The sequence below is a fragment of the Musca domestica genome, unplaced genomic scaffold (genome assembly GCF_030504385.1).
Source record: "Musca domestica strain aabys unplaced genomic scaffold, Musca_domestica.polishedcontigs.V.1.1 57, whole genome shotgun sequence".
In the NCBI taxonomy this organism is placed as follows: Eukaryota; Metazoa; Arthropoda; class Insecta; order Diptera; family Muscidae; genus Musca; species Musca domestica.
This window is the reverse complement of record NW_026712358.1, coordinates 485,749-506,768: the sequence shown is the minus strand read 5'-3', so window position 1 is coordinate 506,768 and position 21,020 is coordinate 485,749. Positions and strand designations below refer to the sequence as shown.

Here is a 21,020-nt window from a genome sequence, read left to right as displayed (position 1 = left end):
TAGTCCAAATCTGTCACGTTCATAACTCAAGGCTGGGGGTATCATCTGTCGGTAAAACCGACTGATACTATTTTACTTGTTTTAATTAGGTATTTGTAGTTCATAATATTCTGTATTTTGATGATCCCAGCCACATTTTCCTACGGAGTAATTTCAAATTTCGTATTTATGACTAGCAATATATAACAATTCTTAGAGTAGAATATTGCCTTTATAGATTCTCACTGATATTTACAGTTTAAAGTGAAACATGATTGAATCCAGATTATTTTATTTAGAAAGGTTATTTTTCGCAATGGCCGAGGTATCGAAAGTTCTAAATGTTTTTTCTTTTTAATTTGTTCTTTCTAATGTGCTAAAGATAGGCTGCAGACCAATAAGTGTTTTTCGATACGAAGATTTGGCTGAAAATACTCTCAGCAAGATTTGTTCCATGACATCCAACAATGTTTCAGTGCAACCCAATATTCTTGATTTATTTAATTCAGCTTTAATTATAATATGGAAATAAACAAAAAGTTTTTCTTGATACTAATAAAACGCTAATAACTAAGATATTCTAAGTGGTCGATTTTAATTTGCCTAATTGCCAAATGGAGGAAATTAACAGATGGTATGTCATTTCGACTTTATTAAATTTCCAACTTTGTTGAACTTTCGCCAAACTTGAATTTGAATGAAAATTAGGCCTTGTCAGGGATTCTACCCTAACAACATTACAGAATGTATAAAATATTACCTTCCTCCCTTCCCCCACATGGTCTGCCCTTCGTAATTGCTGTCTGTATAAGCAGGGAGAGGAGGACAACTTGTATATAAACGTGTAGTCATTAAAAACTTTGACTTGATCCCATCACGATTCACGATACTTAATGATGATACTTTAATATGCTCAGTTATGGTGACATACGGTGTTTGTTTACAAATACAAAACAAACAATCCAAATCCGTGCGGTGAACCAAGCAATGGTTGCTCCTTCCGTGAGGCACATGCTTCGCTACCACCAACTGACGCCTCTCCGTACGCTTCACTCATTGCGAGCATCTTAACGTGATTATCGAAGTCAGCAGTCACTCATCTCCAATAACAACAAAGCATCGACGTACCGAAAACACACGGTGGAAACTATTCCGCCGCCTCTGCCTGTCGTTGTGCCCCCATTCATTTTGCTGAACCTCTGCTACGGCGTCTATCAAAATCTTGATCTTATTGGTTGCGGTTTATGGATTATTTTGCCCGTAATATTCTAACAACACTTCCCCAACCCCCGCTTTTGAGGAATTTGATGTGGCTGCGTGTCAAAGGCGTGAGTTTTGTAAATGTGTTACAAAAATAATATAATTTGGCTTACTTTGCTGTTTTTGAATGATTGTTGGTGGGATTTTTAAAGTAACTTTTGAGTGTATTAAACATTTGTATGGGTAATTTAGGCATGTGACATTTTGGTGGCACATGTGCCTCTGGGCGAAAAATGCCGATTCCAGATGACGATTCCAGAACAGTTTGAAAGCAGAGATGGTATTGGGATAATTGGCTAGGGAAGCACACAAATAATTTATGTCCCGAACACATTGCCAACAACTTGATAAATGTAATAACTCTGATCATTTCAATTTGAAGGAAACGATATTTTGTTCGGCTATTCCCCGTCGTAAGTTCCTCGTGTAACTTAGTACAGCCACCATTAGGCTCGATGCCGAAATTTTCACAAAGGAATTTCGTTTTGATTTTCGATGTTATATATTCAACAGTAACAAGTAAAAAATCAGTTAAATTAACCGAGCCCGAGATTTTCATAACATCACCATTAGAAAAATAATTTCGTTAAGAAATATATCCCCAATGTATCCATTACTGCTAAAAAATCCTTGTTTGCGAAGAATTCTGTAAAAAACGAAAAAGCCCAAATATAATAGGTACCAAAAATAGGTACTAATTGAAAAATGCGAACTTTAAAAAAGAAACTACAGAGGATCCCATTATTAAAAATTCAGAATATTGAAAGGCTGTCTTTATTTAAAGAAAATACGAAAACGTGGATCTATATAGACATTCTATGCCAGAGGGATTATTACCCATTACAAACTTCAAATGACAACTTTTAAACTATTTCATCTCAAAAAGTATGGCTAAAATCCTGAAAATACAGAATATCGGGATTTGGCGTTATATGAGGACGATTTTCTGGCAGACCTATTATGAACATTTTGTACTAAATTCCAAACTGTTCAATTTCAAAATCTGTCTGACGAGCAATACATTTTTTCTCACTGCAATTTTTGTTCGGATTTTTCAATACTCTTCATCGATCTTTTCAATTCCTAGGCATTTTGACACATTTATGACATATTTCACTCTTTTATGTCCATTAAAATGATCACAACAAAGCGTGTCCTAAAACCACACGAAGTCGCATACATTTTTAATTATAAATATTTTGACTAGATTCTGCTTCAATGGTGGCTTTATTGCAACCCGTAATGAATCCTGAACCAATCGATCACTGTCATACAGGAGTACTGCACTGATTTCAATGCACATTCCATTCCATTGTTGAAACTATTTAAAATAGCCCATGAACTTGGGTGAAACGATCTAACAAATGACGAGTTAGGTATGCTGGTGGTCCAAGCTGCTGGTGCACATGTTCGTAGTTACAAGCTGAGTTTTGAATAAAAAATAATTATTTGGCAAGAATAAATGTCTGCCGTGGACTTCTTGTTTCGTAATCGCAGTCTGTTTCAACCTTATCAGTAAATAGGCCATTTGATGTGCAGTTCATAAGGTAGGTAGGTTGTGGGTAGTGGGAGCAGTAATTATGCTGATTGTAAACAAATTGCCCACGTTCAATAAAAACACGAATTGCTGAGTTGCTGAACGAATTGATGTCGATTTCCTGACGACAGACGGTCTATTAGCTACACCTCTCACACAAAAAAGGGAGGACGAGGTAGGGAAAGAAAAAAAACTTCTTTATTGGTTACGCTTTAGGAAAAGCGAAAGGAACACGATACTATGCACTCTTAGTTGGTATCGTCAATTAGTAATTGGAATAACAAGGAATCATCATCAACTTAACTTACACTTTTAATTAAACTAATGGTTTCGTGCTGGGGGTTGCCAACGTTTACAAATATTAGAAATGTAGGAAGAAGTTTATCGTCCTTTTCGAGAAGCTGGAGAGCGTATATGTCATTTGATAGGCCAAAATGTGCCTTTTCGAAATAACGGCTATAGACTCTCTTTCAATTTTAAATAGTTATAACTCTCATAACATGTGAAACCACATAGCGATTCTCTTCAAACTTCGTATTTCTACAAACCATAGATTCACTGTGAATATAGGATACCTTCTGAAGAACCAACAAACCTGAAATGTAGAAAATCAGAATATACTTTCATATAAGATCTATACCAAATAGTTTCCCATATTGAATAGTAGACTTTAAAGTCCGGAAATCAGCAGTTCATTATCAATTTCAATCACTCTTATCTAAAGACAAACTGTTGAACCCATCAGGATTTCGACTTCGATTTTATACTAATCAATCATATATGATCATCAAGAATATATGTTTGATGTGTATTTCGAGGTGTTGCTAACCAAATGACAACTTCATGGCGGATGATAAAAAAATATATATTAATTGTAATGACATTTTCGTCAGTAATGTCAGATAACTTCAAGTTTTTGGTATATAATTTATTAAAAATTTAATGAAAGGTGATTGGAATTTCGTCAAGCTCATGGACATGTGCCCATAACTTCCACTCGTCCTTTATTTCCAAAGAAACTATTATTACCTGTAGTTGGAGTCGATTTATTTTTTAAAACTCCAAATCTGGCAACGACCGAGCTTATGAGCCAAAAATATCCCTACATTAGGTATAGCCTTTGTATTCAAAAATGGCCTGTGAATGTTGGTCATCATTTAGACGGCAACTCTTTTTCTCGACGCATTCCACTCCACTGAAAAGAACGGTACTTATTGGCAATTAGGCATTTGAAATTGAAATGGAATGTAAATGCACGAAATCGAATTATGGTCAATGACGTGCGTGATGCCGCAACATAAGGTTAAAGACACAAAATTATTAAATGATGACCGACCGGCCAAGACGAAATGGGGTTTTAAGTATCGGATGTCATATGGCAACAACCACTAAAGAGCCTCTGTGGCACATGAAGCCACATAAAAGGCATACACGAAACTCAAAATGAAAGCACCTTCCTAATGGAAAATTACCTTCGACTGCAACAGCAAAAATGCAAACTTGATGGGGCATCACGAATAAAGTAAATAAATGAGAATCGATGATTCAACGGAAACCCTGAAAACGATCAAAATAATATTTCCTTTGCTGTGATGAACTCAACATTACAGGGAAGGGTATGCCGTTTAAGCTGACATAGGTTGTTGACGCCTCAAATTTCTTGCATCCCGTTGAATAGAAGACAATCGGCCGCACAATCTCTCGTTATCTCTCATGAGCCGACCTCACACATAGCCTGTGAAGATGTGTGCAGGGCAATTTGCGTACCAGCTAGGTCTTTAAAAAAGGCACACATGTTTGGCGCGCTGAGTGTGACCACTAGTCATAATTATATTTTCTTGGCACTTTCAAAACATTTAGTGTGACCAATGGAGGGCGTAACCAACTGCTGGCGATCCTATTACAGACCACCGGTGTAGTATATTGGAATACGATTCGAAGATGACATTGTTGCTCTTCAGAGCTTTTAAAGAAATTCAATTAGTGAATGACTTTCCTGGCAGTGACATCGAATCATTCCTAAATATCGTCCAACTCCCATCTACAGCTAATGTGTGTGTGTGTGTGTGCGGTTGTGTGTGTGTTACTGAGCATGAATAAAACAAATAAACCACATTCCTCTGCTCCTAATTACATTTGAATACTGCATTCTGGCCGTACCTTAAAGAAACACAATGGCGGGCAACAGAAAGTAAACATGTTTATGCCACATCTGCCAAATCGTAGATCAACTTCGTCTGGCTTGCCTGCAACGATTCCCAGCAAGAAACGAGGTCGAGTAAAAGGATACAAAGAACCTCCTTGTTTGCACATGAGCCAGATTTATGAATACCCAAATTAAATGAGCATCGGATCTGACACTCTTTATGGACGTTCGTTCAGTCCATAGATCATCCTCCCATTTAGAGTCAACATTTGATTGTATTTGATTTCAGAGTCTGCCAGGCTTCCACTGAACAATGCTGTGGCATTTGTTGTTTGTGTTCGAAGTCAAAACATTTGTACGCTTGCATTGTTGTATAGATTGGAGTATTGTTAACTCAACACTGAGAGGCGCACACACACACACACTCGCCCATATTCCAAATTCATATTTTCTCGTTCATCACAGCGTTGAATGCTCTCGACAAAGTAAAAAACAAAAGGCAAAATGTTGAGGAGGGGTCGGAAGGATTTCCATTCAATTGTGGTGATGCGGTTTTAATGAGATATACTTTCTTGCATTTCAGAAGATGCATATGTTTCTGCTACCTTGGACCGATTTTTATTCGTTCATATTTAAAGGTTTGTGGTTGGCTATCAATCATATTTTGGCACCCAATATTGACATCGCCATTTTTTAGTCCACATGTGTGTTCCATGAATGGCATTCGAGGAAGCAAATCCACAGGAAAGACATTACGATTAAGTTACCGCTTTCTGTAAAACCGAATAAATTGAATGTTGCAAATGCACTTTGGCAAACAAGTAAATCTTATATGTAGGAACGTACTTCTTTGAAACTGAATTAATTATTTTATTTATATAATTTACAGATCTACATGTTTCAGATTATGTTTCTTATACCTACTATTGATCTTAATCCATTGCAAAGTTTTATTTAATCAACCAGGCAGTCCTCGTGTAAGTTCAAGGCATGGCCTTTTAGAATATGAATTAATTTTAAGAATTATAGCTCTAATCGGGTGTATTAAATATTGTTTCCTATTTTCTGCCACAGATATTTTTCCAAATTATGCCAAAAAATCTTTTTTTTAGAAAACTTTAAACTTCAACTGAATCCCTAATAATAAATTCTAAATTTATTTTCAATATTATTATAGTTTACATATATACAAATCCAAGTAATTACGATATTACACGTGGTACAAGTGGACATATTTGCCATGACAATTGTTAGACTGTTCTATCTTACCGTTTTGCATAATCATCTTGCCTCTGTAGACGTAAGTAACAAGTAAGTAAGTAACCATTTGATACTCCACAACACTATAATTGACAGTAATGTTTCTGCAGATCGAAAACCCTTTTGGCTATATGATTCTCTGTATCTCTAATATTTGGCTTTATTGGTCAAGGAAATCATCATCAAAATAAAGGTTAGAGGTGCACCTTTCATGTACCTGAAATATCGTTAATTTATGGTACTTCTTTTTTACAAAATTCCGTGAATATCGGACGATAATACAAAATGAACAATTCAAAATATTACAGAAAAATATTCCTTTTGCCAAAAGCTCATTCCAAATCGGTGAAAATTGTCAAAATCTTTCCAGCCGTTCTTGAGTTATAAGCAGTCTAACTAACATCCCCGTGTTTGTTATATGAGATTGTATATATTTTGCTATATATGCGACGGTGTAAAGTGATCTTTGTGATTTCACTGGAATTATAAATATTCGCGGTTTAATGGAAATGTTCGTATTTTCTTACATAAAGATTATCGTCTTTTTCACCTGCCAAATATTTTTCGATGGCCATCCAAATTGGTGGACTTCTGTCCATCTACATCTAGTGCAACTGCAAACTCAAGAGATGTTTCTATTTTTGTTTCACTGCAAAACAATAGGCTGCTATTCTGACCTTAACCCCACCTCCATGCAAAATTTCGTGAGGATTTAAGAGAGACAATTTAACATGGACAGACGGACACATACCTATATTGACTCAGCTCGGTGGTCCATTTCTTGGACTAACATTTCGAGGTGTTACATGGTCCCAAAAAATGTATAATACCCCCAATACATAGTGTTGTAGGATATAAAACGGAGTAATTTTTACAAAACTCTTCAGAAGCTACATTTATGTATAATTAAGGATAATTTAAATAACTCCAGGGGAGGATATCGTCAAACAAATACGCAGGGGACCAAAGGGAATCAATCAAAAATGCAGAACTTTCCGCTGAGCAAGGCCTTTTCATAACATTTACTCGTACTTGTTTTCATTTAGGACACTCGTTAGGACAGTTCGTGATGCTAGTATATCCATAGGATAACTAAAAAACCCCTTCTGAAATTTCAATACCAGTAACTCCCCCTTAATTGTTCAATTTCAACTTCCAACGAAGTCCGAAGACAAACAAGAACCTAAATAAGATTTTATGTAACTTCAGCTGGGACTATGCTTCGTTTGTGTCGTGATTTATGTGGCAAAACAATACCAAAAAAAGGCCATCCCCAATTCAATTCTCGACGTCAAAAACCTCTTCATCAACTTGGGCACCTTACCGTGTGAATCGGAAATATTGTTAATGAGTCAAATTACAAAAACATACGTACGATTTTCTTGTCCCGAGGGTAACCATAGGACATGGCCACTTATTCAGAGATGTATCTATTGCTGCTCATCTGAGCACAGCTACGAAGGAGGGTGGAAGGGTGTGATCAAATGGGACATTGTCGTACAAGACAAACATTCTAGGAGGTTGTCTTGTTTGATACGCAATTTCGCGGGTATTTTAATACCCCAATGCCAACAGAAGTGTACACTTTTGTACGTCTGTACGTCGTTGTGACATTTTGTACAGGCCCATTGAAAGGCACACATGAAACGGGATTGAATACAAACATATATTTGTATGGGAAAAGATTTATGCGTTTCTTGTTTTTTGTGGCTGTAAATATTTATTCTAGGAACTCAGCCACTTTCGGAAGGTTTTATGACAATTTCGTGACGAAACTTCTTGTGGTGAGTTCGACAAAACCTCACAAATATCAAATCAGCAGGACGTATCTCTCTCAATCTACTTTCCGTTGTGTTTATACTTGCAATAAACCATACTTTCTATAAAGTATTAAAGATGTTCAACCATAAGATGCCATTGTAGCAACAGGTGATTATATTTCGGAAATTGTATGTTTATACCCTACAACACTATGTGTTGGGGGTATTATAAGTTTGATTGGGCCAAAAATTATGTAACACCTCGAAATATTGATTTCCCACATAGGAAAGTATATATAGATCTTCCTATCTCGCCGAGCTGAGTTGATCTAGCTATGTATGTCCGTCCGTCCGTCCGTCTGTCCATGTTAATTTGTAATTATTCTATAGGTCGCAATTGTGACCCAATCTTCCCGAAATTTAGAAGGGAGTTGGGGCTAGGTCCAGAATAGAAGACTACTGCTTTTGGAGTTGATCGCCTAATATTTAGGGGTTGAAATTGACCAATAACTGAGAAATGTCCTGATTTTGCAGTTGCTCTACAGTTCGCAATTATAGACCAATCGACGCGGAAGTTAGCATGGGTCTAGAGCTTAGGGCTGGGCAGAAGCCTTCTAATTTTGATGGTCATCGGGTGAAACAGATATTAACCTTTGTGTTAAATAAAAGTTAAATTTTCCATTATATCGCGAACAGGTCCATTCTGACCGTTACGTAGATGCCGATACTAAATATCAGATATTTATATATAGCGAAATATATACAATGCGTATATATCTCAAGAATGGCTGAATCGATTTTGACAAGTTTTATTAACTTAGAATGTCTTCTTGAAATAAAAGAATAGAATCTAAAAAAAATCGCATAAAAAGACGTCAAAAATGATGTAAATGTAGATTTTGTTGTATTTTGTGAATTTTTTTTTTGTTCATATTTTTTATCGCATGCGATTTTTTCATTTTGACTTATGATATGCGAACGATAACTCTCGAAAAGAGTATCCGGTTTAGTCCAATCGTGGTGCAATGCAATATTATTGTAAAACTTAGATTCGGAGATGGGCAACATGTTCGGGCCACTCTTTCTGTTGATCTGTTCTGTTGACACCATCTGGTGTGACAATAGAATATATAGGACCATTCCTTCTGGCACCAACCCTACTACGGGTCAAAATTTAGAATAACCCAAACTCTCTTAAAATACGAAATATAAACACATTTCAATATTACCACCAACACGTAGCCGAAATACCACCAGGACAGTCAAAATTATTGGTGGGAGTTGACATAAACACACGCACTGTTGGCACCTGGAGCTATGACCCTGCTAAGGGCGGGCTTGTACTTAGTTTTCTTCAGCAGGTGAGAAGGTCAAATAGTCCTTTCGCACCTGAGTCCTTCTTAATCGCAAAAAATTTCACTTTCATTTTGTAATTACACCAAAACAATGTGTGTGTTTTTATGGGTACACCCCATCTCCGTAGGTACTGTCGACAAAATATCCCGGGTAAAACATCAAAGAAAATTGACGCACTTGTAAAATTACAGGGCGAAGTGATAGCAGCTTAATAATAAATTGACTTCCAATCCTTGGTTTATTATTTTGTGTGTTTCCGGTTTCCAGGGGGTTAATACCTGCATTTTAAGAGAGATCTTAATACTATGACCGATATTAAGCCCAACAAATGTACATGTTCGTTGAAAAAAGTATAATATTTTAATCTGCAAACACATGGTATTATTGTATACCACTGACATTTCGTAAAAAGAGGCTACGTTCTATACGGCAAATGAAAAATATAAGTAAGAAAATTTTGTTGATTTCAAATTTGAATTGAACACGTATCCAGACCCAGGATCGCATACAGTACAGTACCTTTTGATTACTTATTCATAACAATATAATTGAGTTTAATTTATCTTAGATTCGATTGATATTAAAAACATGATATTGCACACATTAGCCTCCGATATACCAATGCTTATCTGTCCATATTTTGATACTTGCAATGGAAATCTATATATATAAAAGAAAGTTGTGTTAGTTACTACGCTTATAACTTAAGAACCGCTGGACTAATTTTAACGATTCATACAAATTCGGAATTGTCTCCACTCCGAAAAGGATAATATCCAAAAAAAATCGCGTAAAAATGTGTTATATTAACATTTTCATTTTGACTTTTGAAATGTACAATAGTAATGTTTTATTTTGCATAATTTTTTTCCATTTTGACTTACTTTTTTCTAATGTACATTTGTAGTGTTTTTTTATTTTTATTTTTTTTTTTTTTTTTTTTTTTTTTTGAATTCAAATATTAATACCAATTTATTTAATTGACTTGATTTCTTGAGAAATGAAATTGATGGCGAGTTACATGGAAGTGTAGTACCGAATTATGTGGTGGCGAAACGGAATAGATGATGTCGAAATAATTTAATGGAATCGAATTTTAAAATAGAAGTACATTCTATTGACAAACTATATAAGGATCTTTAAACATTTTCTGTAAAAAATCAGCGAACAAGTTGAAGATTTTTTCAATGTGTTATTCTTCTTTTGTCACTTTTTTTTTCAATTTGTATTATCTAATTGAATTCAGTAAATTTTTTGTGAACAAAATAAAGAATAATTTTTCACTATATACAAATTTTCACCAAAAAAATTAAATAAGTGGGAAATACGATGTTAACTGACATCTACCTTTCAACTCCAGGGCCGACATCGTGGTTCAGCTGGAAGATGCGAACACATTTGAACAAACGAAAATTACCGAAAAACCCTAATGGGGCTCATTTCAAAGCGTGGAACTACTTCTTTCCTGTCACAATAATCCGTCCAATGTACAATCAGAAAAATACCAAATATAAAGGGTGGAAAATAGTAGAGCGAATGGGACTCTTAGTAAGAAAAGAATTTCTATCCTTGCAGAAATTCTTCCCAAACATTCGAGATACCTTTAATCGCTTTTGCAGGTCATGATATCGATCATAACTCACGGATAAGGGTACAACCCGATTCCATATTTATATAACCATCGTATGATTTAAGTTTTTTTGGTGTCTTGGTCACTTTTTTAATATTTTGGACATTATTTGGCATATTTGTTTCTAAGGAGGTAGAAAACCTCTTCGCATAAAGTTTGAAATTTTCAGAGTAGGGCCCATTTTGGTCTTGACCATATTCATTAATTGATTTGGCTAAAAATTGTATTTATGCTACCCTGGGGTAGGGAACCATCATACAGATAATTGCCACACAGGAATTTATTTAAATAAAGTCCCCACAATGGAGTATCTCCAAGTCCACTTTCACATCTAATTGGTGGTCAGAAAAGAAAATTTTGTTTTCTATTGAATTTGTAACCCCCAAGAGAATATTGGTTGGGCCACGTTTTGGTATAACCCTTATATAAATGTATCCCTGATTTCAGCTGTGACCGTGGTCTTGGCCACGTTTTTCAACTGATTTGGCCATTATTTGCTGTATTTAGGCTACTTTGTGAGTAGAGAACCGTCTTACAGAAAAATGTCAACATACGTAAATATTTTGGTACAGTCCCCATATAGTCCCCAGGCCCGCCGATCTATAGTGATGTTTACCGATTGGCGGACAACAACGCGGGTATTGTTTAATCGTCATTGAATTTTACTATGAACAAGAACATAGACTTTTTGGGGACTCTAATGCGCAATTTGAGGTGCTATGGTAATGGGTGTAAAAGCGTAATTAACTTTGACTATTCAGAAATTATTTTGCCCTCCTTCCATAGTTATTTATTTCTATTTAGTCGAATCAATATTTATATTAAAATTTGTTCACCTTTATGAGCTAGATTTGTGAAATATTATGCTATGCTAAATTTGCATTAAAGACTAAAACTACGGGCCGGCAACGCGGACAAATCCGATGAGAAATGTGACAAAAATCGTCAAAATAACGAATTTCGAGAGGTACCGTTATATGGGTACTATACCAAAACGTGGACCATTTTCAATACCAACCATCCTATACACAGTACAAATTGTTCTGCTAAATTTTGAAGCTCTACGTCAAATAATATGGGCTGTATCGTAATTTAAATAAACAGACATACAGACGGAGTCTATGACGAACATTTAGGGATGTTACAAACGGAATGAAAAAGTTAATATACCCTTCTTTCCAAGGTGGGTTATATAATAAGCATTAAAGACTAAAATTACGGGCCGGCAACGCGGACCGGGCCAGATATTATTAATAAATAAGATTCCTAGTGGTCAATTACAAATTCGATTAGTTCCCTTCAATTTTCGGGATTTTGAAGTTTTCAGGCACATAATCCTACACCACTACCAAATACCTGCCGTATACCTTCGACGTTTTTCACCCCTGAATATGAACACGTGAATTTATATGAATGTTAATGAAATACGTCGAACGTGCAATTTTTCAAAGATGAACAATTTCAAGATTGACAGAACTAATATTTGTTTTTTGTTTGTGGAGAATAAAAAGGAATTTTAGGAAAAATGTGGATGTGTGCAAGGGGGGAAACGTTTAATTTGGAAGATTTATTTATTGGTTGAATTGTACTGCGATCTTACGAATCTTATTTATGTTAAGCCCTATTCTTTTGGCCAAGCAGGCACAGAGAATTTGGCTCGTTACATATTTCAACTTTAATTAGACATCCATCCAATTGGTACTTTAATCAACAGCAATTTTTACCTATGTCATGAAATGCTCCTTATCAAACTGAGGTAAAACCGCTGTGGTGTTGATTGACCTTTAATTAAATCGGAAAATTAAAAGCGAACAATAAGAAAAGAAGTGAATAATTCAACCATAAAACTCGAAAAACAAGGCTGAGACGTTTGGCTGACGTTTGTTCGCTTTTCTGCAAGACAACCTCTGTCATTCCAATTAACCTCGGAAGGAATTATTAAATTGTGTCTATGATGGCATTCCATCAAAATTCATTACACGGGCTAATTTTAATCCCCGGATTAACTTTCTTAGCCATCAACCCTCGACCTCCCTTAAACCCCTAACAAACGTATCATCTCATTACAAAGTTCGACTTCAACCTTCGATCTTTCGTGGAGACATTTTAACGGCAATGACATCCCCGAAATAGGTTTACTTGGCTCTGTGGTAATTTGACACTTTTTTAAGCATTTATTGTTTTAATCTTCGTCTCAAGAGCTAGATACTGCCCCTGTTTCAACAGAGCATGAAAAGGTTGCCGCCTTTCTGTTTTGTTAGAGGGAAGGAATTTCTACACGACAAAGGCATTAATAGGATGTGAAAAAGTGTCATTTTGACACTTTAGCGCACTCCAAGTAATGCCTGGACTCGACGTGGGTGTTCGCAGTCATCAGTAGTTTCCACTGCACTTCGTCCACGCACGATACCCAACATCACCGGCATTAGCATATTGAAATTGGAATAACAATCGTCAACCATAATGTGTCCTAACAAGTCCTCAAGGACCAACCAATAAATATGAATTCTACATGCTCAACATAAGTGCCCTGCATTCCGCTCTCCCTCCCTCCCACTCGGTGTGATAGATTACGCTCTGCGGACCACGCACACAAGTGGAGTGGTTATTTATGAGTTTGTCTCACAATTTGTTGTTTGTATAGGTGCCGCTTTTCATCTTTAAGAGCCACCGAGGACGATGTGGAGAAACGTCAAGTGGCTCACTTTTAAGTCCCATGCTACTTATCTTATCGCAAGAGCGGAACTCTATTTTGTTGTTTGTATAAACAAATTTTCGAAAATATTTAAATAAACACTTTCACTCATTTTACCAAATTTGTCGTTGTTCTTTTATATCGCTGGTGATTGACATGCTTCGAGCTCATGTATTTTCACAAACAAATCATAAAGGGTCTAGAAATCCGGAGCAATTGCCTGCAATGAACAGTTATTCGGCATGCCTTTGAGTTTTCTATTTCAATGAAAGTGTTCCGAAGTATTTGAAAAAGGATTTGATTCAAAGTTTCAAAGATGGTAAACATCTATCGTTAATTTTGTTGTTTCCCACAATTCTATTAAAAGCCCTTACAATTCTCTTGAATGGAACCTCATTATATGCTGGACAACTTGTATAACGAAGAGATAGACTAGGACAATAATACCAGGAGGACTGATCAAATTAATATTATATAAAAATAATAAAAAATGTATATATAAAATAATATATAATTATACTTATACTAAACCAAATAACAACAAAGGTAAAGAAACTAAACTGGGTGAGTGCTATCTTCACTATTTTGTGAATTACCAAAGTAGCCAGAGTTTGTTTCTGAAAATCTCTACACAATTAAAAAAATCGAGAAAATGCTTATCGGGGTAGAACATTTTAATATTTTGATCTAGATTACATTCTGAAAGTGTTCTTAAAACCTACCAATATTGCTTTTATTGTTCATTAATAGCAATCGATTTCTTACAAAAACTAAGGTATTTCTAACATTTTATAAGAAACGAAGTGAATGCGAAAAAAACATCCTTTGTTTTTCTTCAATTTATTTAAGTAAAATAGCGGACAATTTGTACTTTTCTTTAGCATTCCTTAAGTTCATCAATAACGGGAAAACTAAGTAGAAAATCGATTCATTCATGGTAGACCAACTAATAAAGGTAAGTGTTAACCTCATTATTTTGTGAACTACCAAAATAGACAGTGTTTGTTTTTCAAAATCTTTACAAAAAAAAGCAAGGACATCAATTAAAAACATTTAAATATTTTTAGAATCTAGATGTACGGGGTCGCAAAAATGTTACTACTTCTTCGGAACGGTGGAGAGGCAAGCACAATAGTGTCAATAAAAAGAGTTTGGCGGCAGACATGTTTAACAATTTAACAAATCAACACAACATTTCAATAAAACAAGAAATGCTTATGATCTAATTGGGAAAGGAGCTCGTCGACAGAATAACGCCGTGTCGTCAGTTCCCTTGCCCTTTGGACGATAACTAGATGAGGGAACGTGTTGGAATTTCAGTGAAACTTCTTCCTTTCAAAGGCAAACAAGAAGGCAGAGAGGAAGACAAAAGGAAACCACACAACAAACGTTTGCACATAATAAAAATATAAATTCGAAACATATTTACCACAAACTTCACCAGCATACGCATTGAAAAGGGACGGCATGGTGATGTGAGCGAGAAAGGAATAGTGACGACATTTTTAATTGTAAACGGATTTAAAAAGACTGAAACCAAACACACACACACACCCTCAGGCTCATAATATCTTCTACTGGTTAACAGTTAGCTGAGAACAGAGAACATCAAGCCATTGAAGGCTCTCACACCATTGTATTGAGAACCACTCTTTAGTTCACACAACTCCTCCTCCTCCTCTCACTCGTTATTCCAATTGGATTTGCAGCCAACAATTGAGTGTTTTTCAAACAAATAAATTGGCCACTCCTTCGTATTTCCAACTTGCCATCAGCCCTTCTCTTTCGCGCACCATGCTTCGACCATCTTACGATTTTTTTTTGACCCAACATATAGTTGTCCTTGTCGCACAACAAACTTTGTTGGCAGTCCATTACGCTCCCTTCGCTCTTCGAACAGAAACACAAACAAACAAACTGGTTCTCTTCTGCCTTTGTCGTATGGGCTTCTAAGCTGGTGCGGGTTTCTGACACAATTCAGTTCGTCGTCGTTTGTCTTACGTTAAACACAGCAACGCTTCAATACAGAACGTACGATTAAAACCAGTTTCAAAATACATATAAATAAATACTAATACAAAACCAACAACCAAATAAAAAATATTAACAAGCCGCTGGATATACAACAACGGCAAATAAAGAATATTTGTGATACAATTTTACAAAACACTTGCGGGCAACGGCGGTTAAACAAAACAAACCCCAAAGAAGAAATGCAGTTTAGTTGAGAAAATAATCCAACCTGCAATCTGCTTGACACGTAGAGAAAGAAAGAAAGAAAGATATTGTGATAGATACCTACCTACAAAAAAGGTGTGAAGTGAGTCCAAATTAAGAAAGAGTTCAATCGACTCGACAGGAAAATAAAACAGTGTCGTTATGTTGATCGGTTCGCATCCCTATCTGTGCAATCCAGCAGCAGGCGTTATGTCAGCCGACAACGTGCCCGTCGCGGCCGCAGCAAATCCCACAACTACAACAACAAACAGCAAGATCGCCGCCGGGTCTGCAACAGACTTTTCTATTGCAGCGATTATGGCCAGAGAAGACGCCTCTAGTCGGGAGTCATCCGTTAGAAGTGCCAGTAAGTTCAAATCCTCGATTTCGGTAAATCCGAAGCAAAAAAAATCAGATAACTCCATTCCATGACTCTACATTGAATTCATTAATCTTCCAAAGGGCATTCGTATAACTTACAGATGTAGCTGCCCTCTGTGGCTGGTTCTTCTTTTTTTTTCGAAAATCGGGTGAAGACATATCCATTAATAGAATGGTATTCCAAAGGTATTGAGAAATCGCTAATTAAGGCGGCGAAAATTGTGTAGCCCGCTAAACAAACTGGCTATACCCTCTCGAATTCGGACCAGTTAACGCCTATTAGCGTTCGCGTTTGTTAGCCAAAGAGACACATAAAACATTTTAATTAATACTGAAACGTTGTGAGGCATTGGCCCGACCGAATAACAAACAAAGTTACGTTTTAATTTCACATTTTTATTATCCCCTTCGAGTTTTTATTGATTTTTTAAATAGCCCTATCCGTCCGTCAAGATGTGCTAAAGAGTAATCGCAGATCATTAGAAACCAAAATGAAATCCCAACATACAATTTATGGAATATTAATGGCGTGTAGAGATCATTATCATTATGATGATGATGACGATGATGATGAATTGTAAAATTTAAACTTATTCCGTTTTTTGTTTTGTTTTTGCCCCCGCAGGTCCCATTTCCATAGAGGATGAAGTCGATGTTGATGTGGTCGACTGCAGTGATTCGGAAGAGCCACCATCCAAAACCCGCCGTCTGAACAATTCCACATGTAGTACCAACAGCACTGGAAACGTATCTCAAACCCGTCTAAATACCAGCACGGCCTCCAGTGTTGGTCGCTCTACGCCGCCTCAATCGCCGGCCAGTGACATCGACGGCGAGCGCTCTTCGCCCGAACCAGCTCCCAAAGCGCCCAAAATCGTGGGATCATGCAATTGTGATGACTTGAAACCAGTCCAATGCCACCTGGAAACCAAGGAGCTGTGGGACCGTTTTCACGACCTGGGCACGGAGATGATTATCACCAAAACTGGAAGGTAAGCCTCAAAAACAAAACGAGTGACAAACAAAAACCGTTGAATTCAAAAACAAGGCTCCCCCAATCAGTGAATGTGGCGAGTGCAAACTAACTGACAACGCAAACGAAGAGGATATAACAACGAAACAATGACGACGAATATTACGTTCATCATGCAATTGCGACATTATGGTGGCGCGGTACGTCGGCTACTTTGTTTCCATTCCCATTCTACATGGCCATTTCAGTAGAGTTTATTCTTGCTTGTCTGTCTCCCCGCAAAGCCGACTGGCCGCTCTGTCTGCGCGTTTGGCCACTACTCACTTTCGTGACAAATTGCGTTGTAATGTGAGTAGATTAACGCGTTTCGGGGTGATACATTTGCATGTGGGAACACATTTAATCCTTTTTTAATATCGCCAACGTCGCCGCCAGGGTTCTGAAACTAGGCGCATAAAAATGGTGTTTGCAGCCGTGTGTTTTCTAAACACCAATAAGAGATACAAATAAATCGAAGTCGAAAATGGGAAAACGGCCCTGAATCGTTTCTGCGAATATGTGTGAGGTCGTTGCTCTAATTGTGACAAAATACAACCTCTCCTTTAGAGCGAACCCAAAGACCCATACCAAATGACTTTTATTTTCCCAGCACAATGTAAGAAGGCTCCCAAATGTCTAAACAATTTCATCAATCTCTCTTCTCAGACTTGGTAACAATGGTTTGCAGGGATAGTTTACTTCTCAAAATCTGTAAAATTAAAGTAGGCGTTTGACTTGTCATCACACAAACATTCCACAATTCCTTTGTTGCCAACAAGGAACAAAACGTTGAAAATCCTTCGTTTCACAGCACAGCTGGACGCACCATAAATATTAAAACTAAACACTAAACATGTGTTTAAATATCACGCACAATCACACTATCTGTCACCTTCGCAGGAGGCCACACAAATTGACTTTTCGACCGGACGAAGGGAAGTTAAATAGCTGACTGGCCGTTCAACACCTTTGAGTTTGATTTTGTGGCATAAATCCCCAACTCCAGTGTAAAATGGTGACCTGCAAATCACTGCACTGTGCCTTCAGATTGGGTGGCCTGAATTGATTTAAAATAGGAATATGATATTTGTTTTGAGTAGCAGCAATCATTGACATTTGTTCTAATCAATGCCATGTTATTCTCTTATTTTCAGACGCATGTTTCCTACTGTCCGCGTAAGCTTTTCGGGGCCGCTGCGGCAAATACAACCGGCCGACCGTTATGCTGTTCTGCTCGATATTATCCCAATGGATTCGAAACGCTACCGCTATGCATACCACAGATCAGCGTGGCTGGTAGCAGGCAAAGCGGATCCTGCTCCGCCCGCCCGCCTGTACGCCCACCCTGACAGCCCTTTCAGCTGTGAAGCTCTGCGCAAACAAGTCATTTCCTTTGAGAAGGTCAAGTTGACCAACAATGAAATGGATAAAAATGGACAGGTAAGAATCTGTGGTCATTTTTTAAATTCGTTATTTCAAGAAATTACATTCGTGTCCCGGTGGTATGTTTGATTCAATTGCAAATTGTGTGTGTGTGAACGTGTGCGTGTGAAGCATTATTATTTGCCTCTCTAGCTCCACACCCTGAGCTAGATGAGAAGAGCCTCTAGTTCCTTAATTTGGTGGTGGATTCAAGACTTGTTTCCATTTCAGTGAATGAATTTTGTTTCGTTTCCCACACCAGTTTTTTCACTTTTCAATTTGTGGCAAGCGACGAAAAGCGCATGTCCATGCCAGAGGAATTTGTATTTCTCTCAAAAGAGGATTTGAAAGAAAGACTTAAGGGCCATTTTGTTTTTTTTTTTACTTTTTTCCATATTGCGATTTTAACATGGAATTTCTTTTTTTTTTTTTTTTTGCAGATTGTTTTAAATTCGATGCATCGCTATCAACCCCGCATACATTTGGTCCGGTTGAGCCACGGACAAAGCATCCCCACTAATCCAAAAGAGTTGCTAGAAATGGACCACAAAACATATGTTTTCCCCGAGACCGTGTTTACAGCAGTGACGGCGTACCAAAATCAACTGATAACTAAACTGAAGATTGATTCGAATCCCTTTGCCAAAGGTTTTCGCGATTCGTCGAGATTGACCGACTTCGATCGTGATCCAATGGAAGCCCTGCTGCTGGAACAACAGCTGAGGTCGCCCCTACGACTGTTCCCAGATCCTCTGATGCAACAGTTTGCCGCCCAACAAGGAGCTGACCCCACATCAATGGCTATATTCGAAAAGGCACGCCAGCATCTGCAAATGTTCGGTGGAAATTCGCCCTACGCCCAACTGATGATGCCCCAAATGTACGCTCAACAGGCACCACCTCCGCCCGGTTTGGGCGCCTTCCATATGTTCCAGCAACAATGGCCCCAACTTACCGCCGGCTTCCTAGCATCTGCCAATCAACAAGCCGTCGCGCAAGCCCAGGCTCATGCACAAGCCGCTGCCCAGGCCCAAGCACAAGCTGCAGCTGCTGCCGCAAATCGCACACCTCCCCCGCCACCTACAGCATCAACGCCATCATCTACCTCCTCAGGCTCACCGTCACCCGACATGAGGCCCCGACAATTTCAAAGGTTTAGTCCCTACCAAGTACCACAGCACCCATCTCAGCCACGAAGCCCCCCAAACCACTAAGGGCGTCGCATTGTAAGCCTGGGGTCTAAGGACCCTACGAAACCCTTGCCAAAACCAGTATTAAGAATCTAAACAACCCCGCCTCTCTGAGGAGGACTTTTGTTTCGACGTTTCACTAGAGTTATTATGTTTGTTAAATTTGTTTGTACAGTTCATGGTAATTGTAAATTTTTGTTTTCTTTTTACTGCTTCGTCCACCGCTCCCACTGCACCTAGTTTAATTGACAACCATTTCATCCCTAACTTAAGTTATTTAAGACGAAACTCTCCTGTACTCAGTGTAAATTTATTTCCTACGAAGCCCACGCTATGAGCACTCATTGTATTTTCGAATAGCTAATTTTAGAATACTTCCTTATTTTGAACTCTCACAGGAATACATATAAAACAAATAAATTTGTACATATTTAGCATAAGTAAATGCAGCTCAGGACGTGTGTTATAGCCCACCCCGCCCCAAACTCTATCGGGCTGTTGTTTACTGAGGGAGCTATAAACTGAACGTACTTATTATTGCCGCATTGAGTGTATCTACATAGGTTAAGTTCTTTGTGTTAGTTTAGTTCGTAGGCCATTAATTAAATATTTATAGCTCAAAAGAGCAACAAATCGAATGAAACAAATCTGTATATGCCGAAAAGAAAAACAAATGATACATGAATATTAAATCAAATTAAAAAATACAGCATGAATGGACACCATAAAAATCAAGGAAACATGTCTTTTTATTTCAATTCCAACAAATGCCGTGCTATGGGCCGGCGGCATTCCGCATGGCTGCGAGGTTTTTGTTTTCAGTGCAATGTACTTGGCATCCTGACATCCATTCGTTGCAGCCACTAAATCCTAAATATCCTGTGCTGCTGATGGACACCAATCGATACACTTGTCTCTTGTCGTTATGGGAATTGGAATTTCAATTCGTGTATTCGGTGTGAGTTCCTCACCGAATTTTCCGTCCCTTTTGTGTTGGGCATGCATGTAACTCGTACTGCCCAAGCAGCTGTGCACTGAAATGTGTGTATGCTAAATTTCATTGCGCTCCACAAAGTGCAGTGCAGAGCGGGGTTCGCTCATTCTGCTATGTTCACATGTTCACAAAATCTACAGAATGCACTCTACTTCATACCCACTGTTACACTCTCTTCACT

The 21,020-nt window shown here is 37.7% G+C and overlaps 1 protein-coding gene across 1 annotated transcript; it reads left to right on the top strand.

Annotated features, from left to right (window-relative positions):
• Nucleotides 1-15,594: 15,594 nt before the first annotated feature.
• On the top strand, nucleotides 15,595-20,585 carry LOC101896327 (T-box protein H15). Its single transcript, XM_005177516.4, has 4 exons — nucleotides 15,595-16,207; nucleotides 16,847-17,213; nucleotides 18,388-18,673; nucleotides 19,096-20,585. Exons 1-4 carry the CDS (start codon nucleotides 16,003-16,005, stop codon nucleotides 19,867-19,869), a joined length of 1,632 nt encoding a protein of 543 aa, XP_005177573.2. The 5' UTR covers nucleotides 15,595-16,002; the 3' UTR covers nucleotides 19,870-20,585.
• The last annotated feature ends 435 nt before the right edge of the window (nucleotides 20,586-21,020 follow it).